This window comes from Sciurus vulgaris, assembly GCF_902686455.1.
Source record: "Sciurus vulgaris genome assembly, chromosome: 2".
Taxonomy (NCBI): domain Eukaryota; kingdom Metazoa; phylum Chordata; class Mammalia; order Rodentia; family Sciuridae; genus Sciurus; species Sciurus vulgaris.
The window spans coordinates 189,153,099-189,178,273 of NC_136462.1; the positions used below are offsets into that span (position 1 = coordinate 189,153,099).

Sequence of the window (25,175 nt, forward strand, 5' to 3'; positions counted from 1 at the left end):
TGTAGGAGAGGCCCCGGGTGCCCATGGGAATCAGGGTGAGCCCAACCTGTGGCGGAGGCTGCCTCTTTGCCTGTAGTTTCACGGTAGAAGGGGCTCACGCTGGCCAAGCCCTGGAACCTCTGGTGTGTCCCCAGCAGAAACCTTCCTTCTTTGGTACTCGCCGTCTCTAAGCCATCAGCTCCAGGGACGGGAAGCAGCAGGTTTGTGTGACAGCGGAGTCACCCTGGCACTGCTGGCCCTGTTACCCAGCTGGGGAGAAATGGAGCCCTGGCGGGCTGGAAGCAGTCTACACCGCCTCCTGCAGCTCAGCCCTCCAGCCCTGTCTCCCGGCTGGCACTGGAACAGGGTCTTCGGTAGCCCATTCTGATGCCCCGCAAGTCTGGCTGCTTCTAGATAAGACAGCAGGGACTTGGCAAGATGGGAAGATTCCATCGGTATGAGCCCACGCCTGCGCCGCCTCCTTTGCTGTAACCGCAACTCTGGTCGGAAGCGATGTTCTGTGGAATACCAAGACTGGGACCAGGCGTCCCTATGTCCCTATGTGCAGTGGTCAGAGAGGGCAAATCCACATGGAGAACCAGCGAGGAAGCGGTTCAAGCAGCCATCTGCCAGGTAGAGGAATGTGACACACGGTGCCATTGAGAACTCTGGGCAAGCCGATCACTCAATTGTTGGCTAAGTCAGTCTTGATGAGAGGAAGTCCACGTTGTGTCCAACCAGTACTGTAACTCAGTGACCATGGCCCGGCGTTAGGAACCTATTGGACAAGCACGAGGGTAGCTGGGGAAAGAGAAGGACTGACATCTACAGAACAAGGCATTCTGTCCACTGGTATACTGGCCCACAGCCTCCCCTGCAGTGGGTACCTTCGGGGGACATTCACATAGGACACGTGACCCTCCCATTCTGTGCCACTGTTAGAGGCCCGCTCACAACCTTCTCCCACAGGCCTGTTACCAGGCCTGCCATCTTTTCTTTCCCTGTTCCTGATCATACAGCCAAATCATCTATCCCGTGCATATGTAGGCTCATATGTCTGGACTTCTGTCTCCACCTTGAAAAGTGGTCAACCAGATGGACGCTTGGAGTCGTGTTCACAGAAGCTATTTGCCTTCTGCCAGGTCTTCCAGGGCATCCCTACAGTGCTGGACCCATCCACTACCCCTTGGTGCCAGGTCTGAGTTTTTTCTTCCTCCATCAACTGACCACAGGGACTTCACCACAAGACCTTGGACACCAATTGAGGAAGAGGCAGCAATGTGGCAGAACAGATGACCTCGTGCTATGTCACCTTCACTTGATAAAATGCTCTGCACATGCAAGCCCAGCTTTATGGCTTGATGGGTCAAATGACACTCGGATCATGACTGAGAGCTCAGCCAGGTTGTGTATCACTTGGTGTCTTGCGGGCAGGGGTTAGGTCTCTACAGGACCCAGAACAAGCCAGATGCTGTCTCTCAAAAGGACCATTATCATTTTCAGAAGAGGAAATAGTGAAGATTTTCAACTGGGGCTTGCTGGAAGCTCCATGCACATGCCTGTCTCATAGACAACTGAGGCATCACTGGATGTGCCAGGACGCAAGGCTCCATTGGCAGACTATCTTGTGTTGCAGCCTGAATTGCTCTGGGACCCATTCAAAACTGGCAGAATTCTGGGTTATTCAGCAAATAGCTCAAAGAAGACATGAATGGGTGTGTGTTGCCTCTGGTCGGGCAGCCGATCACTGAGGAAGAGAAGAGATTCCGGGGACAGCTAGCAGCCTCTGACATAAGGAGTAACTGACTAAGAAGGAGAAGCTAGAGAGAATGGTGGATGCAGGAAGTCCAGGCTGGAGGACAGCATGACTGCCACACGCTAGTCCTACATATGGGGAAACAAGGAGCATGGATGGGTGGCCTGTGGTTGAGTCAGGACCCCACTGTGAGAGAGGTAGGACCAGGAGTCCTTTCCCTCGTCTCGTTCTGTCTCTGAGAATATCACGCGGGAAATCTCGGGTGGCGACAGGTGTTTACTCTGAATTCATGGCTGCCGAGCCATCTGTGAAGTGTCACTGGGGTGCAGAGGTGAGGGGGTGCTAGTGGGGTTCAGTAGTCAGAAGACGGGCAGGGCACTCCAGGCCATGGGTGCCCCTGAGCTCACACTGTTAGCTGGGTGCAGTGGTCTGCACCGGTAGTCCCTGCCACTTGGAGGCTGAAGGGGGAGGATCACTTGAGTCCAGGAGTTGGAGAACAGCTTGGGCAACATAGTGAGATCCTGTACCCCAAAAAAGAAAAAATAAAAGAAGGTCCTCTCTGACATTCTCTGACTGTCCTTGGGAAGACAGTAAGGGCTGCTGAAGGTCATATTTTCTTCGGTTTGTTGATTTCTTACTGCCAAAGTTACAAACTTAATGACCCAGGTCACTCCAGCATATCTCCAAAGACCCATCTGGTCCTTCTCTAGCAACCTGAGCTCACATTGCTTGAGGGCCTCAGTTTTCTCATCTCTGAAATGGAGCTGATGACATTAACAGCTGCCATTATTGAGGACTAACTGTACTAGGAAATTTACATTTCAAACCCTAAAAAACATGGATTTCTGTTTCATTGATGAAATGAAGACTCAGAATTCAAGTATCCATGGTAGGAGTAGTAGATTGTACTATTGGTCTTCCCAACAGCATTACACAGCTACTGCCCTTAATGTGAAACTTCAGTTCCTCCCACTGTGGGTGGAGTTTATTCCCTGCCCCACCATGCCTGGTTTTTTCCAGGTGACCTTCTTGGGTTAGTGGAATATTAGTGACAAGGGCAGAAGTTTTTGTTTTTGTTTTTGATTTAAACTGGGGATTGAACCCAGAGGTGCTTAACTGCTGAGCCACATCCCCAGTCCTTTTTATTTTTTATTTGGAGACAGGGTCTTGCTAAGTTGCTTAAGGCCTCCCTCAGTTGCTGAGGCTGGTGTTGAACTTGAGATCCTCCTGCCTCAGCCTCCTGAGTCACTAGGATGACAAGCATGTGCTACCACACCCAGTGGGCAGAGGTTTTAAATGTGCTGTGTGGCTCCGGCATGGGTACCCCAGCAACCATCAGGCGGGGAGCATGCCCCTGGGTAGTTGCTGCCCTTTTATTCTGGATGCTGGGATGAAACAAGTGGAACAGGACTGAGCACAGCCACCCCCCAGCCTGTGGCTCAACAGCTGAGGACAGCCCATGGTAGCAGAGCCACAGCTGACCTGCATTTGCTGTAAGTCAGCAAGTCTGTTGGGGGATGTTTTGTTACCAAGCAGAATCGTAGCAGTAGCTGACTAATACAGTGGCAGAACTGGGCTAGGAAGTCAGATGTGTTTGCAGCTGAAGTCCCAGCTATTTCCTTTTAGCCTGGATTGCAGGGAACCCCAGATGAGATGACACAGTAAAATGCCAAGCATCAGACTAAAAGATGCAAGAACAAATGCCAGTTGTTAATCTTATTCAGTGTTGCATTTTTAAAATTAGGTTAGTGACAGAGAAATTGCAGGATTATTGAGGACATTTCGTTGTTATAGGGTCTGGGCTTCTAAGAGAGACAGTCATTAGACAAGGATAAATCTCTTCAATAATAAGCAGGGTGTCTCACAAGTGTCTGGTATTTTCAAAACTTATATTTTCCCATCTGTCATTGCATTAAACCAATCGATGACTAGTGAGACAGAAAGTATTCTCATTTTGTAGTTGAGTAAGGAGTCAGAGAGTCTAACCGCTTTGCCCAGCGTCACACAGCTGAGGCGTTGAATGCAGTCTTCCTGGTTTCCGGTCCAAGTCAGTTTATGAGAGCCGGTTTGTGCCCTGCCCCTCACCCTGCCTCACTCCCCAGCAGCCGGGGCACCGGCAGGTGAAGTCTGCTCAGGAAGGGCAGGACAGGGTGCAAGGAGCGCAGGCGGCAAGGTGCGGAGGCACAGGCTTGGGCGGGGCCGAACGCCTTTGTTCCAGGAGTGAGGATCTAACCAGGGAGGCTCCCCGTCGCCCCACCCGCTCGCCTTCGGGGCACTCGGACACCTCGGCAGCACATTCCCTGGATGGCCACCCCTGGCAGAGAAGGCAGCCAGTGGCAGGGCCCTGTGGCAAGGCTCCCAGCCCAGGGCCCAAAGGAAGCACGGGGCCAGCGGTAGGCAGCCCTGGTTCGCCCGGGGGGGGACAGCACCCCCGACGCACAGGGAGCCACTTCACCTGGGCCGGGACACCACCGGTTCAAGGCCCTTTCTTTCATGTCCTGGAAACAGCTCCCTCTCCCTGCAGCACCTTCGTTAGCCCTGAAACCGGAATGCAGAGTGCGAGGTGCTCCAGGCCACAGAGCGCAGGGACGCAGCCTTTCACGGCAGCTCTGCGACTGGAAACATGCTCACGCGGGGCTTCTTATTTCTTGGTGACGTCATGGTACTGGTGACGCTAGGACCTACTGTGCCCTGGACCGACATCCTGTAGTGCCTCCCCCAGGGTCCTGTTCTGAGCACCTTGCAAACATTAATCCATTTAAACCCCACAAGTTCTCACACTTTGATGTAGGTACTCATTTTACAGATGAAAAAACCGAGAACCAGAGAAGTTAAGGAACTTGCTCAAGGACACACAGCCAGTGTGTATGGTAGACTTAGGGTCAGAAACAGGCGGCCTGTTAACCTCCTTGATCCTCTTACTTCTCTAAATGCTTTACATGGTGTCCCTGCCTGAGTTGGGACAATGTCAGTGTCGGTTGGGGGGACACTGCTTTTGACACTCAGCAGGCTGTCTGACTTTGTGTTTTGTTGTCTGAACCCAGCTAGACTGCAACCCACTGAGGCAGGTCTGTCTCTGAATTAACGCGGCACCTCCCGCCACCCCACCTACTGCAGAAACTGGTACACTGGGTGCTCCCCCACTATTGGGTGACTGCTGAGTGAGGAGAGGGAGGCACTGTGAACCCCACCTTACATTCCCAAAGTGGGGGCTCAGAGCCTGACCTGGCTGAGGACGCACAGCTGTGAGGCAGAGTCAGCATGAGCCCAGACCTTCCGCACCAGGCTCACGCTGGCTACAGCGTCACTCATTCTTGGTGGCAACTGCATTCGATGACTCACAGAATTACTATAATTCATGTAACTGACTGTCAATTAGTTTTGACAAATTTTCACTTCTTGCAGAAACTATAATAAAAATCTTTCTATACACGCTTCCTTGGAGAAAACCTCTGAGATTGCCGGGTCTGCCTGTTTTCAGCTTGCATACTATCAGGTCACCGTCTAAACAGCTGGTGCCCGTCCTCCACCTGCATCCCCCAGGGAGGACACCTGTAGAACTCCCCCAGCCCTGGAAGAACTGTCGGAGGCTGCTGGATGATTCCCAGCCATATCCAAACCACACAGGGTTGCTCCTGACCAAACTACCTTCTCAATAGTGAGCAAAAGTGTTTTGATTTTGGAGACTTGTTAAATGATCTCTGCAGCTCATCTCCTAGGGAATTAGGTTTGGTTTCCCCAAGTGCAGTAAGCCCGTGCGGACCCGTGTGGCCAGGCCTGAAAGGGTGTCACACGGAAAGGAAGGAGCAGGGCGGTGACGCTGCACCCAGAAGTGTGCCCTCCTGTCACTCACCAGGAAATGAGCTGCCACCTCGGCCCGAAGCGGGGCTTCTTTCCTGTCGTTCCCTAAAATAAAAGCCATAACCAGGGCCTGGGGTTGCGGCTCAGTGGTAGAGGACTTGCCTAGCATGTGTGAGGCACTGGGTTCAATTCTCAGCACCACATATAAATAAACAAAATAAATATTAAAAAAAAAAAAGTCATAACCAGCTTTGAAAGAACTTCTCACCCAGCAGAGCAGAGAAACAGAGTGAGAGGGCTGGAAGGGTTGATGAGACTCTCCAGACCACCCCAGAGTTCATCGGATGAGGAAACTGAGTCCCAGAGGCACCGAGTGACTAGTTCAAGGTCGCACAGAACAGCAGAAAAGCAGTGACAGAATCCAGGCCACACGGGGTATTCCACTTGTAGCTGCAAGTTCTTTAGATCCCTGCAGGGCACAGCTGTGGCCTCCACTGACAGGTCTTAAGTCTGTCTTCCTTCCATCCCAGGGGCTTTTGAAAATGACCAGGAAGTCGGGTTTCTCTTGAAAAGGGATACCTGAATCAAACCGGTGGACTCTCTGCATGGCCTTGTGTGCTCTGTCCCCACTGCCTTGGACTCACTCCCCTGCTAAACTGTGCCAATTCCTCTTTATCCTTCAAGATCCGAAAGTAGTACTACCTTCTGTGGAAACAGTCCCTGACTCCTCGGGCAGCCGGCTGTTCCCTGCTGTGTTCCTGGCCCTGTCTTGTGCCAGCACTCAGCACTCTGTGGTGCGGCAGGGTCTTCTCTGTGAGTGACAGTTCTTTAAATGAGCAGATGTGTCGAATCCATCTTTGCAAACCCAGCACACAGCTGAAGCCACAGAGATGGATTTTGGAGCACTAACTCCACCAGGGAGGGGGCTGACCCTCCTGCCCCGACTCCTAGCTCCCAGCGTGAACTCAAGAAGGGTTCATTAGGCAGGCAGGATGGCCCACACCTATAATTTCAGTGACTTGGGAGGCTGAAGCAGGAGGATCACAGGTTGGAGGCCAGCCTGTGAAACTTAGTAAGACCCTGTCTCGAAATTTAAAAATCAAAAGGGCTGGGGGTGTAGCTCAATAGTAGAGGACCCTGAGGTTCAATGCCTACTGCTGAAAACAAAAAACTTCTGCAGAGCTGCTGAAGGAACGTGAACAGGAAGTTTTGCAGGGTGAGGAGACTCTAATCCTGGAGGCACTGAACTTTCAACACACTCTAGCTGGAAGTGCCAAGCAGGTCAGGCTGACAAGTGAGTGGGATCTAAAAGGCTCAGGAAATGCTCACCTGTGTGGCGGCCTCCCTCCAGGGCCACAGAGCAAGAGGACCCCACACACGTGAACTTTGTAACTGCCCTTCAGCCTTACTCCAGTGAGACCTATCTTCTTTGCCAAGGGGACAATTCCCAAGTGCAGCTGACCCAGACCTCAGGATCATAAGACACAAGAAAGGAGTGAGGCAGGCTAACACACACACACACACACACACACACGCACGCACAGGACTTAGGTGAAAAAATGAGAGTAACTACTGCCATGAAATATCACGTACACACACACGCGATAGGGGGGCAGCTCCAAACTGTAATCAAAGTGACTTGGGAGACTGAGGCAGGAGGATCCCAAGTTTGAGGCCAGCCTCAGCAACTTAATGAGACCCTGTCTCAAAATAAAAATCAAAAGGGCCTGCATATGTAGCTCAGAGGTAGGGTACCACTGGGTTCAATCCAAGAAAGAAGGAAGGAAGGATGGGAGGGAGAAAGGAAAGAAAGAAGAAAAGAGAGAGGCGGACTGTCTTTCATAGGGTGGTCTGAGGTCTGCTGGGCTGCGGGCTTCCTCAGGGATATTCGAAAGTAACACACGAAACACTGGAAGGCGGGATTTCATTATCTCCAGTTTACTTTAATTTGCTTGTTTACACACAAGACCTGTGCGCACATAACGGTGGCAACAGCCATTCTCTAAATACAATCTGGTACCCAGACTCTGACAGATGCACGTGGAAACAAGGCGTCAGGGAACAGACCTCCAGAGAGGCAAAATAAGCATGGCGGAACTCTGCCATCACAGACGCCCCAAAGCCTCTTGTTCAGCACCTGGGGACGCTTCTCAGAAGATATGAGATGCTCAACCTGAGACCCAGACTCTAGGTGGCCCCCAAAAGATGTCAGCTCCTCCGCCTTCTCTAGAGGAACCAGAACATTCCAAAGGCTGTCAAGGACAAGGAGGATGGAGAGTCTCAACTGCTAAGCAGATGCTCAGCACTTTATGGGCACTGCCTCCGCCTTCCGGATGGGGACGACAAGGCTTGCCCACAGCCACAGCTGCTGCAGGGGGTGCCAGGATCTGAGCCCACATCGCGTTGCCTGAGACCAGACCCTCATTTTGCCATGGTGTGTCACACAGAGCCACACAGAGAGAGCGCACACTCCCGAGGAAAAGGCAAGGGTGCGAGGGCCCGGCGCAGCTCAGAGGCACGGCGCTGGCCTGGCTTGTGCGAGGCTCTGGGTTCCACCTGGCACCACAGAGAAGACAAAAGCACTAAGAATGAATAAATGGCGGAGGCTGGATGCACATGGCAGGCCGGGTAGGGGACCGTCCCCCATAGTAAATGTAGTGTCATGCCTGCACCAGACCTCGTGAGGAGGACGCCTGGAGATTACAACCTCGTGAAAGAAAGGAACTTCTGGAGTCACCTCTGCCTGCTCCCCTTTGGTGCTGAACACGAAACTTAGGAAAGACTTCAGCCCCCTCTCACACGCCCGCCGACCTCAGGCCCACCCACCCCTGGCTTATGGATGGAAACCGGAGGGTGAAACGTCCTCTCTGGTCGACCCATCTAGCCGAAGTGCCACGGTGACACCTCACTGTGCATTTCTTCCCCTTTGGGGACAAAATCATACGTCTCACATTTTGATCAAGAAAACTGACCCACAGCAAAATGGGATATGAAATACGTCTTTTAAATATCTTTATATAAATAGACTTACCCTGAAGATCGACCAAGCTCCTTACTGCCTAAGTCGAGCTAAGCCAGGAGAGAGCGCTTACGGCTTAATGCTATTATCTGGCGCCACTGGGGAGGGCGCTGAAGCTGCCCCAGGCCAGCATCAGGCCACGGACCAAAAGGCAGGGGCTTGGTGTGAAAGGCCTGAGGAGACCGCTGGAAGAGGACATCTTATCAGTGTGGACCTGTTTCCTGACCCTTGCCAGCACTCTCACAGTGAAGGCCACAGAATGACAAGGCTGGAAGCGGGGAAGAGGGAAGAGGTCGGCTGATCCAAGGCCCCTGGAACGGGCCCAGGTTTTGTGTCCTGTTGATGGTGCAAGAAGAGGAGGTGGGGCCAACGTCAGGCCACCATGGACAGAGGTGTCTCTGCAAACAGCCTGGCTTCTAGCCGGCTGAGGGGGAGTCTTATTTCACTTTTGAATCATCATGATCTTATTCAAAGGTGAAATGCCCCGGGCACGGCACAGGGACCAACGCTCTATCGCATGACCCTGAAGCGCTTGTCAGTCTACACCTGACACGTGGTCAGGAAGGTTTCAGTACAAACATGCATTCTGCAAAACTCTTCTGACTCAGCTTAAAATTCATCAGATTATTAAAATGCCAGCTTTCCAGTTTTATTCTTAACAGAGGAAACAACACCACGAGGTGGAATTTAATACTCTCAAGCCAAGAATTTGGTTTATAAAATGTAAATTAGTGTTCTAAAAAGACCCCTCAAAACAACCCACACGTGCCAAAACCACGGCACTGAACTGTGAGATATTTTCAGGAATTTTGTTGACAAAGACTACATGTCATAGTTGTTATTAAAAACTATTAAGTGTTCACTCAAAATAGAAGAGAAAAAAAAGGTAACCATATTGCTCCAAAAACCAACGTATAACAATAGACGATGGACAGAAAATGATCATTGTTCGTTACATAAAAATCACCCGATACTCAGTGGTAGAGGCACTGTGTTTGAAGGGACTGGCTTTGGGGCTGATCAAGCCAGGTGCAATACTCAGCATTCCAAGGAGGAAACCAACAGCTATCATCGGAGTGTATTTCAGGTATTGGGGTGTTTTATGAAGAACCCTGCTGAAGAAAATGCTTGCACAAAATCAACAGGGAGAGACACTGTCGAAACAACAACTCTGACAGCCGCTCAAGGAGGGACAGTTCAACTCTGAGGGCTGGAGCTCCGGCCTCCCCGTGAACCATGCCAGGGAGGCCATCCCGATCCTGTCTTTGCACTGGGCCTTTGCTGTCCCCTCAGGGACAAAAGGGGTGTTTCAGATTAAAGTCAAGTCTTTCCAGGGGTGAAAAGTGTCTGTGACACAGGCAAGGTCACTAAGAAGAGTCTGAGGACTAAACTCGCTCCCCGGACCCGCCCACCTCTCCACCCCCAACTGCCTGGCAAGCATCCTGCCTGAAGTGGGGTCCAGAATTCAGCCCCTAACTAACAGAGTAAGTGGAAAGTACACCATCCGTTGTCCTGCCGTCCCCACTTCTGTTTCTCTTCTACTTCTTGTAACTGTCTTGCTTCAATATCAAGCTAGAGCTCTGGGGAGGAAGTCCAGGGGAGAAGGATTTCAGGTACCAAAACCCGTACGTCCCATACCAGCCCAGCAAACCAAACAAGGTGCCAAACACTTTCTGGGACAAGTCATGGAAATAAATGGCCGTGCACAGAAACATCCACACCCAGACGAAGGTCAAGAAGCCTAGGGCGACCACCAGGGCGGTGATGGCTGTGTGGAGGCAGTGGCTTCGGTCTGTCTTCACCTCATGCAGCACGGCCATCTCCTCCACGATCATGAGGGCACAGAAGGTCAGCAGGAAGGAGTGGCCTGAGATGTCAAAGCCGTGCCAGAAGCCGCCTTCCCTGTGGCACTGCTGCTTGCTCCGGTGCTCCTCTCGGACCCCCTCCAGGGCCGGCGACTGGTAGCAGCTGCCCGTGTAGTGCTCGATGTTGGAGAAGAGCGACGTGCAGACGTACCAGATGGCCGTGCCCACGAGCAGGGTGCTCAGTCGCCGCAGGACCAGGCCAGCCTTGCCTGTCAGGTGGTAGTTGGTGAGGGCAATGAAAGGCAGGAGGAGACAGAACGTCCAGGCCCAGGCCACTTTGACAAAATACCTGACGGAGGAGGAAAGTGGAAATGAAGCAGGGACATGGCGGGAGGAAGCAGTCATGACTCAGTCATCTGCACTCCCAAGGGAGGGTGAGTGAGAACACGTGATCGAAGCCTCCGACCCTAACAGCTCTCGCGTTTCCAGTACTGCCCAAGTGCCTCCCTCACCAAGGACCTTTCACTACTGAAGCCTTAACTCTGTGAGGTAGGTATTATTAGAGGCTCCATTTTACAGTTAAAGAAACTGAGGCAAGGGAAGCATCATTCCAAAGTGGAGGTTGGAAATCAGGCATGGAGGTGCACACCTGTAATCCCAGCAACTAGGGAGGCTGTCACAGGAGGATTGCAAGTTTGAGGCCAGCCTTGGCAACTTAGCGAGGCTCTGTCTCAAGAAACACAAAATTTTTTTAAAAAGGGCTGGGATACAGCTCAGTGGTAGAGCGCCCCTGAATCCAACTCCTAGTACCACGTGGTGGAGGTTGTAACTGGTGAAGTGGGGTCTGAGCTGCTTATAGCAGCACATGCCTATAATCCAAGCTACTCAGGAGTCTGAGGAAGAAGGATTTCAGTTCAAGGCCAGCCCGGACAACACAGTGAGACCCTGTCTTTAGAAAAAAAAAAAAAAAAAAAGAAGAAGAAAAATAGGGCTGGGTATATAGTAGAATGCTTGCCTAGAATGTTCAATGCCATGGGTTTGAACCCCAGTACAACTAAGAAAAGAAAAAAATAACAAGATTTGGGGTCCGTGGTCTTAGCATTATGTTATTTGCTCATGAAAGCAATAATAATTGAGCATCTATCAAATGCCAGGAGCTTTCACACCCATTCACTCTCTTTCCTTTCTCCCCCATCCCCCATGGTGCTGGGTCAAACTCGGGTTCTCACACTAGCCAGGCAAGTGTTCTACCACAAGGCTCACCCCCGGCCTCCACATTCACTTTCTATGGAAGACTCACAATCACCCTGGGAAGAAGATGTCATTTGTCTCACTTTATGAACCAAAGAGCACAACTTAAATCACACTGCCAGCCCCAAAGCCCATGCTTCCCTACCACACCAGTTCCTTCCTGCACTGCAGAAAAAGTCTTGGAACAAAGAGCTTTACTTCAAGCTAGAACGCCTGGGTTCCAATCCCGACTGACCTAACTTGTTACTACACCTTTCTAAGCCTCAGTTTCCTTGGCTGTTAAGCAGAGCTAAGGGCACCAAATGGCTTTCAAGACTGCTTCCAGATCCAATGATTCAACACTAGCTCTCCTAGCTTAGAACACTAATTCCAAGCAGTGTCTTGGAACGAGACACGAGAATCCATGGCTACCCCCAAACAACAGGGACTCCTGTGCCAGGCTGCTTGGCTCCCAGCTCACCCGGGCCAGATAAAGCAACAGCTGCCTTGTCTGACTCCCCTGTGCCCACGAAAGGTGACTGACCTGGGGACCAGCTGTAGGAGACACACAAATGAGACTGGAAGCTACTACCACTCTCACAATCTATTCTTAGCCCAGCCACCAAGAATGGGTGAGGACGGAAGGTGGACCAAGGACAGAATGCCTCTTTCCTAGGTCCCCGTGGTTTCTCAGACACACCAGGGCCTGTCACTAAAATCTTCACTGGCACTGATAAGGAGGGACTCACTCACCAGAGCCAAGACCTGTCAGGCATTTGAAGTTGCCTGGGAAAGAAACCAGGGTTGGAAGGGGACAAAGTTGGGCTGAGTCACAGGGGATGCTGGAGACAATCCTGAAGGATTAGGCTCACGTTAAGGGGTGCATTTCACCTTTCACTTTCCTTTTATTACTCCACGTTTTTGTGCGATAAACTTACATTCTTGTGGTCTTTTTTTAAAAGTAAAGAAGTGGGTGGGTGGAGTTAAAGAGATGTCCCCAACAGCCCAGCTGGGACAGCTTTCTGGGCCACTGGCCATCCACTCTGGGTGGCCGAGAAGGTCCAAGGAGATCCAGGAGAAAGGTCATAGACCAGAGGGTCACTTTCCTCCGCCAGGATCTGGGCGTGGGAATTCTGTCGCAGCCTGGGGGAGAGGTTCTCAAAGGTCGGGGTGGGGGGCGTCTTTAAAACAACGGTGACAGGTTTGGTGACAGGAGAGATCTGACACAGGGTGGAGGCGCAGGGTCTGACATACAGGCGGGCAGTGGAAAGCTCCTAACTCCAAGAGGAGGTGGGGGCGACAGGGGCTGGCCCGTCGCCCCATCCCACCCCGCACCCCGACATGCACACGGTCACACTCACCCCTGGCGTCCCTGCCTGCCCGTCAGACTCGGGCTGTCTATCTGAATCTGCAAACACGAAACGCTAGCGACACTGGCTCACTATTCCGGGGTCCCTGAGTCGCGACACGCGCGCGGTGCTGCTGTCGCGACCGAAGGTCTTCGCTTCCCACGACCGGTCGGCCCGGCTGGCGGCGACGGCGCGCCCAGGAGGACCCGGGGTGCACTCACACGTTGAGGACGTTGCGCTTGTTGCTGAGGAAACTCTCGGGCAGCGGGGAGAGCTCCTTGACGAGGGAGCCCGCCAGCATGGAGGCCACCAGCGCCCACGGCAGGTAGCGCCGCACCGCCGCCCGCACCAGCGTCCCGCGGAGGAACCACGCGCAGCGCTCCAGGTGCTCCATGCCGGACCTCGTCGGCCACCGTCCGCTTCTCGGTGCCCTCTCGGCCACCGTCTCGCCCTTCGCCAGGGCCGGCGCTGCCACCTCCTTTCGAGCGCATGCGCGCCGCCTGCGGGTTCCACCCCTGGAGGAGCCCGCGCGCTCCCTCTGGTGGCCACTGGCGGCCTCTGCAGCGTGTGGGTCTGCGGTGCCGCGCGCCCTGCAGCTCCTCGTCCCCCACCTCCCGCCTCCAGGCGACGCGTTGCAGGAGCTGCAGGCTGCGCTTGCCCTGGTCTGGGAAAAAGCGCCTGTGAAAGTATTTGATGGAGGTTGGGGTAGAACAGAGAGTCCAGTAGGAACTGGAGCGGTGGCCACAGCATCATTTAGTGTCTCTTGGAGGCTTGGAGACCTCTCCTCCCTCCAAGCCTTAATTTTTTGATCTGTCCCAGGGAGGAGAGAAGATCTGTCTTTTCCTAAGACTCGTTTATGAACTCAGGGGTTCTTTTTTTGGTGGTCCAGGTATGGCGACATGAGATGACACTTCACTGAAAAGGAAATACACAACATAATTACTACATTTGAAATTTAAGTTACTAAATGTATTTTCATTTAAAATAGCTGTGTGTACGGAGGGATAATACTGGATGGTGAGAGTTAATGGAGATCACAGGAGGTTTTGGAGACTCGGTCACTCAGTCCCCTGTCAAGCTGGTGTCTATGAAAGAGTTTCCCAATCTGGAGTCCTTCTCTGGCCACTGTATTAGTCGTCTGTGGCAGCCATAAAAATTACCATAAATGTGTTGGTTTTAAACAACAGAAATTTGTTCTCTCACAGGGCTGGTTCCTCCTGGAGGCAGTGGGACAGAACCCCCTTGCCTGTCTCCTGACTGCTGGTGACGTGGCAGACCTTGGCATTCCTCAGCTTCTGACTGCATCACTACTGTCTTGGCCTCCACCTTTGTGATCAGGTCTCCCTGTGTCTCCTTTCTTGTCATTGGTGAGCCAGTTATATTGCTCCCTTCAAAGAAAACATTTCTATTGAAATATTATCACTGTTAGCTGGGCATGAACTCAGGGGTTCTTTTTTTGGTGGTCCAGGTATGGCGACATGAGATGACACTTCACTGAAAAGTGGCACATGCCTGTATTCCTAGTGACTCAGGAGGCTGAAGCAAGAGGATCATGTGTTCAAAGCCAGCCTCAGCAACTTAGGAAGGCCCTGAGAAACTCGGTGAGACCCTGTTTCTAAATAAAATACAAAAAGGGTTGGAGGTGTGGCTCAGTCGTTGAGTGCCCCTGGGTTCAATCCCAAAAAAAGAAAAGAAAAAGAAAAGAAAAGAAAAAATGAAATATCATCATTACTAACAGACTAAAATAATCTCTTGTCCATATGCCAAGGACAGCTACCACAATTTGTGAAATAATGTCTGGTTTATATCTATCACAGATCGATGGTTAAAGTATCTCATATAGAGAATCAATAATTAATGAAACTAAAAGTAATAATTCCTTAAAACCATCTTAAGATCATCTTCATGTCTGTAAATTGCATTTATCTGGCTGGAGTTCTTATGTGGCAAGATGTTTCTGGCCCTTCAAATAGCTAGGTTTAAAAAAAGAAGATACAGGGATAATTATACCAGTTTGACTTTTTGTTATTTGTGAAGGCGGCTTTTAATAGAATCTGAAGACACCTCCGTCTCCTTAAGGTTGGCAGATGCTCACTTACCATTACTTTCAGTAGTGTACACCTCAGTGGGTAAAATAAGGGAGGCTGGGTTTGTTTTGAGGGGCAGCTCTGCTGTCTATTAGCTGGGTGGTTCCCGGAGTGGAAATCCAGATGCTGATCCCCTGACTCAAAGGGGGAAGAGTGCCGGGTGAACAGAAAGGGTAGACAACAGCACCCAGAGGGACTATCAAAAATGTACTGAAAGTTTGGGGATTTGTATTTCTGAAGAAAGGAAATGGGTTTATTTCACTGGAAACAACGCAGCTTCCTTCCTGAAGATTGTTGAAGACAGGTCTAAACTTGGTCCTAAAGAATTGTCGAAGGTCTCTAGAGCAGTTTTCATACATATTTTTAAAATTCAACCCCCATTAGAAAATACATATATATGTTTTGAGTCCAGTGATAATCCCTTAGAGAGTTAGTTTGTATAGGCCTGAGAGAGCTGGGTATTAAATTTTCAGAACTTTTGCCAAATGATTGTAAAGCACAGCCATACAAAGAATTTTATTATATAAACTAACAAACTCAAAATAAATATCCAAACCCCATCACTTCCTTGTTATTTTGTTATATTATTATTACCTATGTTTTGTTTGTTTTGCAGTACTGGGGATTGAACCCAAGGGTGCTTAACCACTGAGCTACATCCCAGTTTTTTTTTCTTTTTCTTTGTTGCCTCCTCCTCCTCCTCCTCCTCCTCCTCCTCCTTCTTAACTTTGAGACAGGGTCTTGCTAAGTTGTCAGGTTGGCCTTGAACTAATCCTTCTGCTTCAGCCACCTGAGCAGCTGGGATTATAAGCGTGCACCACCACGCCTGGCTATGTTCTTGAGATTGCTTACATTTGTTTTAACTGTATGGCATGCTCCTGTATAACTCTTCCCCTCTGTGGTGTCACATTGGTGGGAGTATTTACACTAAGGAAATTGACAAGCCCACAAATTAAGGCTTTAATGCATACAATTATTGTTTACATTGGGTTGCAACTCCACTTGTCAAAACATGGTTGAACTGAAACCATAGATACAAGAGTCCAGCGAAAATCAATAAAAGCATTCCGTGAAATCAATTAATTATATTTGCCACAGTATTATATATTCATTACCTATAAGTCATGTGCTACATGTTCTTTATACTGAGAAAAATTATTTTAAAAAACCTATGTATGTATCTACTTATACATGTTCCCCTAGAGAGCTAGTTATTAAACATTTACATGAGACCATTATTTGTGATCTAGTACACACATAAAAACATTCTCAGCATATAAATGATTACATGTGCTAATAGATATTTAGGTATAAGAATAGATAGAGCTTCATGACAGAATATGCCTCTATCATGTGTAAAGCACTCTGATAATTTCTGCTCAATCATAAACTCAATTTAATTTTTTAGAAAGCTGGTCATGACTCACTGAATTGATTTTATATATTCATAGTATAATTTGAAAAACAGATTAGGAAATTTTAAGTCATTAGAGAATGATACCCTTTTCCTTCCCCACCAGAGGGAGATGGAGGACCACAAATACGGGGGATCTGCCCTACCTGAGACCTCAGTGATATCACCTAATTGTTGATTTTCATCCTTCATTCATCTATCCTACAAATACTTGTTAAAAGTATTGTCCAAATAAATGCAAAGCTATCCCATGTTCATGGATTGGAACAATTAATATCATTGAAGTACTGATACTACTCAGTGATCTATAAATTCAATGTAATCCCTATCAAAATTCCAATGTCTTTTTTCATAGAAATAGAAAAAAAATCCTAAAATCCATGTGGAACCATAAAAAAAAAAAAATTAAAAAAAAACTAAATAGCCAAGGCAATCATGAGGCAAATGAACAAAGCTGGAGGCATCACCTACCTGATTTTAAACTATACAAAGTGGTAGTAGCTAAAATAGCACAGTACTGACATAAAAATAGAACATTGACCAAAAGAACAGAATAGAGAGCACAGAAATGAACCCACACATGATCATCATCAGCAAAGGTACCAAGAAAACAGTGGAAAAGAACAATTTTTTTCAGTAATGATGCTGGGAAAACTGCAGTAGCAAAAAATTGGACCCTTACTTCACCCTATAAACAAAAATCAACTCAAAATGGATTAAAAACAAACCTGAAACTGTAACACTCGTAGAAGAAAATAAAGGGCAAAAAACTATATGCCATTAGTCTGGGCAATGATTTTCAAGATTTGATCTTAACAATGCAAACAACAAAAGCAAAATTAGCAAATGGGATTGAATCAAACTGTGTGAGGCACTGGGCTCGAGTCTCAGCACCATGAAAATAAATAAAGGCATTGAGTCCATCTACAGCTAAAAAAAATTTTTTAGGATTAAAATTACCATATGATTCAGTAATCCCCCTTGTATCCAGAATGTGAAATCAGTATAAGATGTTTGCTCTTCTGTGCTCCTTACATCATTATCCACAATAGCCAAGTCATGAACTCAACCTTAGTGTCGGTGAAGGGATAGAAAATGTGGCATATCTACACAGTGGAATATTATTCAGCCTTAAAAAAGAGATTTTTGGCCTATGTGACAACTTGGATGGAATTGGAGAACATCGTGCTAAGTGAAATAAGTTAGATTCAGAAAGACAAATCCCACAGGTTCTCACTTATGTGTGGAATCTGAAACAAGCAACCAAACTCAGAAGCAGAGAGTAGAATGGTGGTTAGCAAAGGTTGAGTTTGGAGGGAATGGAGAAGATGGTTGAAGAGTACCAAGCCTCAACTAGATAGGAGGAAGAAGGATTTCTTTTTTTGATATCTACTCCACAGCATCAGAATGTAGTAGATAGTAGTGTATTACACATCTCAAAATTGCTGATTGTGCTATTTTCTCACCACAAAAAAATGATAAATATTGAAGATGATGCATATGTTAATTAGGTTGATTTAATTATTCCACATTGTATTTATAAATCATAGCATCACTTGCACCCCATAAATATATACAACTATCATTTGTCAATGTGTAATAAAATATTTTTTAAAAAATACCTGGTCTCTCACCTCAAGGAATTTAAAATCAAGTGAATATGATAATCATTAATTTATTCATTCAACTAACATTTATTAACTACTTACTGTGCGCTGATTAGCCTAGATGTTGGGGCTTCTAATGTTTTACACAGGTGAGTTTCCTTAATAATGGCAGATTCATCACCCTTTAAAAACACAGTTTTGGATCAGATGTGGTGGCACATGCCTGCAATCCCAGCTACGTGGGAAGCTGAGGCAGGAGGATGGTAAGTTTGAGATCAGCTTGGACATCAGAAATAAGACTCTACCTCAAAAAACAAAAACAAAAACCCCTGCCTCCAGGTTTGAGACAGAATGCCTACGAGCTGGACCATTTTATCAGACGGAGAACAAGGGAGTGCGAGGACATAGAAGGAGGTCATTTGCTTGAAGCTGTCTTCTTCTATCCAGAGCAAACCAAAACTCAATGTGGAAGCATTTGGAGATTACAGAATTTATTTTGACATGTGAGACTCTCTTGTGCAAATAAACACTCTGCTTTTCTTTCCTTCTTTTTTTTTTTTGGAATCAGTGATCGAATCTGGGGCACTTAACCACTGGGCCACATCCCCAGCCCTTTTTTATTTTCAGTTTTGAGACAGGGTCTTGCGAAGTTGCTTAGGGCTTTGCTCAGTTGCTGAAGCTGGCTCTGAACTCAGAATCCTCCTGCCTCAGCCTCCCCAGCTGCTGGGATTATGCACGACTGCAGCCGGCTCTTTTTTTTTTTTTTTTTTTTTTTAATGTCCTGTAACAGATATAAAAACAAAATAAAAATAAGAACAGTCTCAGTCAATCACAAATAGCCAACCAGCAGACTGGTTGTATAAGTAGGGACCACCCACCAACACCCATGACGCCATCTCCAAATAAGGCACAGGCCTCCTTGTAGCCAATCAGCTAATTCTTTATTTTGCATCAATGTGTAGCCTAGAAAAGCTGGCTGCTCAAGCTACCAGTGGAGCAGAGCTCTCTGAACTGCTTCTGATTTGGAGTGCGGCCTGATTCACCAATCATTCTATGCTCAGATAAACCCTGTTCAACTTATTTTGTCTGGTTTTTTTCTTTTAACAGTTGCATTTAGATATGGAAAATGAAAAATCCCCGAGATAATGTGGACTGGGAAAAGAGAGTGAAAAAGAAGGCCAGGCACTTACAGCCTTCATCTCCCAGACAGAGATTTTCTGGACGTTTATGCTGTCTTCTCATAAAGAATTTTCATTCTTCATAACCATATTACATCATGATATTCATGATTCATATGGAATTTAAATTCTACTAGGATAGAATACCAAAAAATGAGAGTGTCTTTAAAGTTAAATTGATCTGTGTCACTTGGTTCAATGGAAAAACTATGAGATCTTCATGGATCTTCTCCATCAAAGAGTGTACTTCAATATACTCAATATACTTATACTTGGTCATTTGTTTATTTTCCATTTCCCCTACTTGACGGTAGGGAATATTGTCTATTTTCTCCATTGCTGCAACCTAAGTGTCTCTGATGGGTTCTGACATTGACCAAGTGCACACACACACACACATACACACACATACACGCACACACAAGTTTTTGAGTAAATTAAAGAGGCATTATTATTATTATCATCATCATCATTGTTATTAGTGCTGGGACTCAAACCTAGGCCTTGTGCATGCAAATACATGTCCTACCACTAAGCTGTACCCCCAGCCTGAAAAATCATCATCGTTTTTACATTTTGTTTATAAACAGAAGAGAAATAACAGAATAATAACTATGAAGTCAGGTGCGATGGTGCACACCTCAGCGACTCTGAAGGCCGAGGCAGGAGGATCACAAGTTCAAGGCCAGCCTGGACAATTTAGGGAGATCCTGTCTCAAAATAAAAAATAAATAAATAAAAAGGGCTGGGGATGTAGTTCAGTGGTAGAGCCCGTGGGTTCAATCCCCAGCACCACAAACAAGAAAAAAAAAAAAAAATGCAATTATTATTTCCTTAATCTTAAGGAGTTCCCAAGCTTACAGATGGCTGTGGAAGGTGTTTTGGAATTATGAAATCTGGAAGATGCTGGTTTGGTAGAGGATGCTTGGGGCCAGGAGGGGAGGAAGACTCGGGAAGAGCTCCTGGTCCGAAGGACTGGCAAGAGGACCAGTAAAGAGCAACCAGCAGGTGGCTTTTGTTGGCTGGAGCTATGAAATAATTCACTACAGTCCGGGAGGGGGGAGAGGCAGCCCAGTAACTGTCCCAGCGGGCAGCTCTCATTGTCCATAGCTACTGGCTAGCAAGCAGGACTCTTCACCCCAGTGCCCATTCCTTCCTTCTCGGCTCTCCTCTGGAAGGCCTCCCTCATTATCTGACCACCACTATTTCTGGCCCACGGGGATGACTAGCCACTCCCTGGAGCGAGGCAGCTGAGCGAAGCTGCTCTCTGCCAAAGGCGAGGCTGACTGACCGCTGGCCTCACTGGAGAGGCTGTGCCCTCAACACACACGACCCCAGGCGTCGCCTCATCCGAGCCCACTGGACACAGAGTCAGGTCAGCAGGACTGGCGCTGCAAGGCAGGAACCCCGCTTTACTCTTGGCAGTTTCCAGGGACAATGGCACGAGGGCTTCCCCAGCAGCTCGCATACCCTCAAGCATCATCGAGACCTTTCTGCTCCCTCCCCTGGCATGTCTTCTGCGGACCCCAGACTCTCCTATCTCAGGCAGCCACAGGGTCAACGCCTGGGAAGAGAGAACTTTTGTTGTCTGAAAGAGTGTCAGCAAGACCAGAAAGAGACAAGGAAAGGCTGGGACACACCCCAGCCTCAGGAAGGTTTCCGTCTGCGGGTGAAAGGGAGGGCACTGGGACAGAGGGCTTTTGGTGGCATGGAGGATGTTCCGATTCTTTGCCTAGGGAAGTCACATAGGTGTGTGCTCTAAAAATAGCCATTCGGCCAGGCAGGGTGGCCCATGCCTGTAATCTCAGTGACTTGGGAGGCTGAGGCAGGAGGATCACAAGTTCCACGTCAACCTTGGTGACTTAGTGAGGCCCTAAAGCACTTTAGTAAGACCCTGTCTCGAAATTAAAAAAAAAGAAAGAAAGAAAGAAAGAAAGAAAGAAAGAAAGAAAGAAAGAAAGAAAGAAAGGAAGGAAGGAAGAAAGGAAGGAAGGAAGGAAGGAAGGAAGGAAGGGAGGGGCTGGGGATGTAGCTCAGTGTTAGAGCACCCCTGGGTTCAATGCCCAGCACAGTAAAAATAAATAAATAAATAAAGCCATTAAATGACATACTTGTGTTTCATAAATTTTGTTTGTTACATTACACAAAAATGGTATTAAAACAAATAAATAAGCAAGTAACAACTACAAAACAAGGAGTACCAGACCAGGAATAAAATTCCTAGGTTCTTGGATTAGTGATTATTGGACTGAGTGTTATGTATCAGGTACTGGGCTTGGTATTTTGTGTCTCACAAGGACCCCACAGGTAGGTACAGTCATTATTCCTTTCCACAAAAGGAAACACAAAGGGGAAGAAAGGTTAAAAACTTTAGCCAAGGTCACATAAATAGCAATCCAACAAAGCTAGGATTCAAACTAAGTTCTGTCTGCCCCAGGGACAGAATGCCCACCCTACCCCTGGGAGAGGCCCCTCTGACCTCTGCCCAATCCACAGGGCCACTGCACTTTTCCAAGTTTACCGAGTCACAGCGGATGGGCTTGGAGACCGTGCAGTGCATGGTTAGGAACACAGACCTGAGTTCAAGTCTAGACGCAGTGTTTATTACTGGCCGACCTGGGCCAAGTCGCTTGCTTTATCAGTTTCCTCGCTTGAAAAAGAATCCTATCACGTCAACCTCGCTGTCCAGATGTGAATGTGAAACCTTAAGTTGCTGAGTGTCAGGGACACAAAAAATGGTCACCTCTAAAATAAAGGCTGTCTTTTTAGGGTGTCTTTGTAGGTACCTCGTAAGACCGGCAGAGTGTCACCGCCCGACAAGCCGATGGGAGGGTGGCGCAGTTCTCACTGCCTGCCGGGGACTCGGCCGCAGGGTGGCGCGGGTCCCCTGCGCCCCGCCCAGCCGCATTCTTAGGGTCCGCAGGAATGCGCGGCGCTCGGGGCGGCGCGGGTGGCGGTGCGAGGCGCTGACGCCGAGGCTTTTCCGCTCCAGCTGCGCGGGCCCGCGACGCAGCAAATTCCGCGGCCACACCTGGCTGTGCAGCTGTCCGGGCTGGACCCGGCCAGGACTTCCTAGTCCTCGGCCGCCGGCCCCCAGGGCATGGCCTTGACCCGGCCCGCGGCGCCCGGTCTGCAGCCCGGCCTGGCGCACGTGCCCGGGCCCGCCCGCTCCCCGTTGCCGTTTTTGGAAGGCGGTCAGCCCCCGACACCAGCTGGGGGGCTGCTCTCTGCCCAGTCGCTGCAAACGCTCCGCTCACAGCCCACAGCGGTGCTTGCTCCCTCTCAGCTGAGTTACCCTTAATAGGAGGGCACCTCAGGTCACCCCGCCTGGCTTCCTCCAGGCGCTGGGGGTTGGAGAAGAGAGGAGATGCTCGCTCCCCGAAGGGCCGGACCCTCTTCCTCGCTCCCCCATCGCCCACTCCTCACCTGGAGCCCAGGCGGCCCAGATGGGCTTCCCCGCCTTACTTTCCGGCAGTCTCTGGCTGGCTCTTGCTCTCTGCCCTCAAAGGCCTCCCTAACCTGCCCTTTCTAGGTTCTTCAAAGGCGCCCAGTTCTCTCCCGCCTCAGGACCTCTGCCCCAGCTGTCCCCTTTCCCAGTCCGCTTTCTCGTGTCCCTTCCCCTGTGGCTCAGCCAACCCCCGACTCACGTTTCTGTTTTGAAATGGACATAGTACTAACATGATTAATGAAGCGTCTCTAAAGTTCTTGGGCCATAGCTTCCATGGTAGTTTTCACCCAGCCAGCTAACTTCCTCCAGAAATTTCGCTGGAGTTTGGATTGGGATCGTGTTGAGCCTGCAGATTAACCTGGATGAAGGGACACCACGCATCTGACGTGAGGCCTTGAAGATGGGCAGACAAATCCTTCCCTGGAAGAGCTTATTTGCTTAGGATCTTCCTCTTTTTTTTCTTTTTATTGGTGCATTACATTTGTACGTGATGGTGGGGTTTGTTGTTACCCTTTGCGTGCACTCCGCGTGACAACGTAATTTGGCCAATATCCCTCCCTTTCTCTTCATTTCCTTTCTTTTCCTTTTATTTCACCAGCGATCTTATGGAGCCCATCCTAGGGATGAGGACACAAAGCTCACAGTTGATGTGCTGATGAGCCCCGGGTCCCATGGTAAGGAAGAGGTAGGGCTTAGCCTTCCTCCCAGATCTGTCTGACTCAAGAATTTGACTCAAGACCACCCTGACTGACTCTTGTAATCCCAGCTTCTCAGGAGGCTGAGGCAGGAGGATCACAAATCTGAGGCCAGGCTGGGCCACTTAGAGACACCCTGTCTAAAGTAATTAACTAAATAAACAACAAACAAATAAATAAAGGGTTGGGGACCTAGCTTAGAAGAAGAGCACTTTCTTTTCTTCAGTATGGGGAGCAGCGTGCCCTCCAGTCAATTCAGCTCCTAGGTTTGGGCTTGCCTGTGTCTCTCTGCACGCATTCAGGGTGTTTCCACATACCCAGAGTTGGAGAAGCATCTCTGTTTGAAGATGGGCATGCTGTGGGGTTGGGTGGGGAGTGCAGTACGCCTGCTCCGTGGGATGGTACCTCCTGGTTGTGTTGGCCGTGTGTGTACATCGTTGGGGATTTTAACCATAATCGGGGAAGGCATTTGTGGGCAGGAAGTGCGTGTGTGTTGGGAAGACAAGAATGGGTTATTGCCATGGGTGTGGGTTTTCCTTATGTAGGATTTCAATTTTATACTTACGGAAAGAATTCTTTTAAACAAAGATTTTACCATATATAACCCGCAATTGTTTTATTGAGGCAGAACCTCAATCTGAAGTGCCCAAATCTTGAGTGTGCAACCTGAAGAGCTTTAGCATAACATTCGCCTGTGTAATTACCATGCAGATGGCAATAGAAGACACGGACAGATAATTTATAAAGGGCCAGAAGGGAAGAGTTCAAAGGCTCTCAACACAAAAATATGATAAAATTTTGCCGGCGTGGTGGTGCACACCGGTAATCCCAGCAACTCAGGAGGCTGAGGCAGGAGGATCACAAGTTCCAGACCAGCCTCTGCAATTCAGCAAGACAGTGTCTCAAAATGAAATATAAAAAGGGCTGGATATCTCAGTGGTAAAGCACCCCTGGGTTCACTGCCCAGTACCAAGAAGAAAAGAAAAGAATTGATAAATGTTTGAGAAGATGGAAATGCTAATTAACCTGATTTGGTCAATACTCATTATATACATGTACCAAACGCTCACTCTTACTCTGTGAGTATGTACAAGCACTAATTTAAAAAATTTTAAAACTGTGTATAGCACCCTAAATCATTACCCTTCCCCCTGAGCACCCCACTGAGACACTCTTTTGACTTTGGTCCCCTGAGTTGGTGGTACCTGTCCTGAGCATTTTATCACTGGAATCACATTGTGCTTATTGGAGGAGGTTCATGGCTAATATTGAACGAACTGCACTTCATCTGCTAAACTCTTTCCGTTCTCACTGAATCTCTCCTAGTGGCTGAATAAGGTGGCACCTTTTCTGATTCCCATTTTACAGATGAGGAAACAGGCACAGAGAGGGCCTGTGACTTACCTTGAAGTCACCCAGAGCTATTCAATTCCACAATTCTGTCCTTGTCCTTCCACTGGGCCATCCTGGGTAATGCCCAGAAGAGGTGGCCCAGCCATCAGGGTGCACAGAGATCAAAAGAACCTGGAACACAGCGGTGCTTCCTTATGGGATTTATTTTCAGAGGAGTCATTCCTCTGAAGCCATTACGAGTTTCACAGGGCCCTGATCCTAGTTGTGGTTTTACACACCTGCACCCCTCCTGAGTTCCCTTCCTCTTACTACTTGGATTCAGAGTGACAGAGATCTGGGTTGCTGTCCCAAGTCTGCCAGTTCCTGTGTGACCTTGGACAAGCTACTTAACCTCTCTGAACATCTTTCCTCAACTGGCAAATGAGGGGATGACTGAGGTGATTTCTAAAGCTCT

General features: G+C 48.7%; 1 protein-coding gene and 2 long non-coding RNA genes across 3 annotated transcripts; 1 reads left to right on the forward strand and 2 right to left on the reverse strand.

Annotated features, from left to right (window-relative positions):
- Positions 1-7,458: 7,458 nt before the first annotated feature.
- On the reverse strand, positions 7,459-8,773 carry LOC306653865. The gene is made up of 2 exons (XR_013761803.1): positions 8,568-8,773; positions 7,459-7,788 (listed from the first exon to the last, which is right to left on the reverse strand). It is a non-coding gene; the product is annotated as an uncharacterized lncRNA (long non-coding RNA).
- Positions 8,774-10,039: 1,266 nt separating this feature from the next.
- Positions 10,040-13,423, reverse strand: FITM2 (fat storage inducing transmembrane protein 2). The gene is made up of 2 exons (XM_079126934.1): positions 13,161-13,423; positions 10,040-10,709 (listed from the first exon to the last, which is right to left on the reverse strand). The coding sequence occupies exons 1-2, from the start codon at positions 13,331-13,333 to the stop codon at positions 10,094-10,096; spliced, it is 789 nt and encodes a 262-aa protein (XP_078983060.1). The 5' UTR covers positions 13,334-13,423; the 3' UTR covers positions 10,040-10,093.
- On the forward strand, positions 13,185-16,923 carry LOC306653863. The gene is made up of 3 exons (XR_013761802.1): positions 13,185-13,324; positions 14,145-14,306; positions 16,547-16,923. It is a non-coding gene; the product is annotated as an uncharacterized lncRNA (long non-coding RNA).
- The last annotated feature ends 8,252 nt before the right edge of the window (positions 16,924-25,175 follow it).

Bases quoted from the DNA above. Each gene is read 5' to 3' on its own strand.
- FITM2 (XM_079126934.1), bottom strand. From the start codon at position 13,333: ATGGAGCACCTGGAGCGCTGCGCGTGGTTCCTCCGCGGGACGCTGGTG. The intron at 10,710-13,160 runs GTGAGTGCACCC...CTCCTCCGTCAG, and splicing joins AAGCGCAACGTCCTCAACGT to GTATTTTGTCAAAGTGGCCT.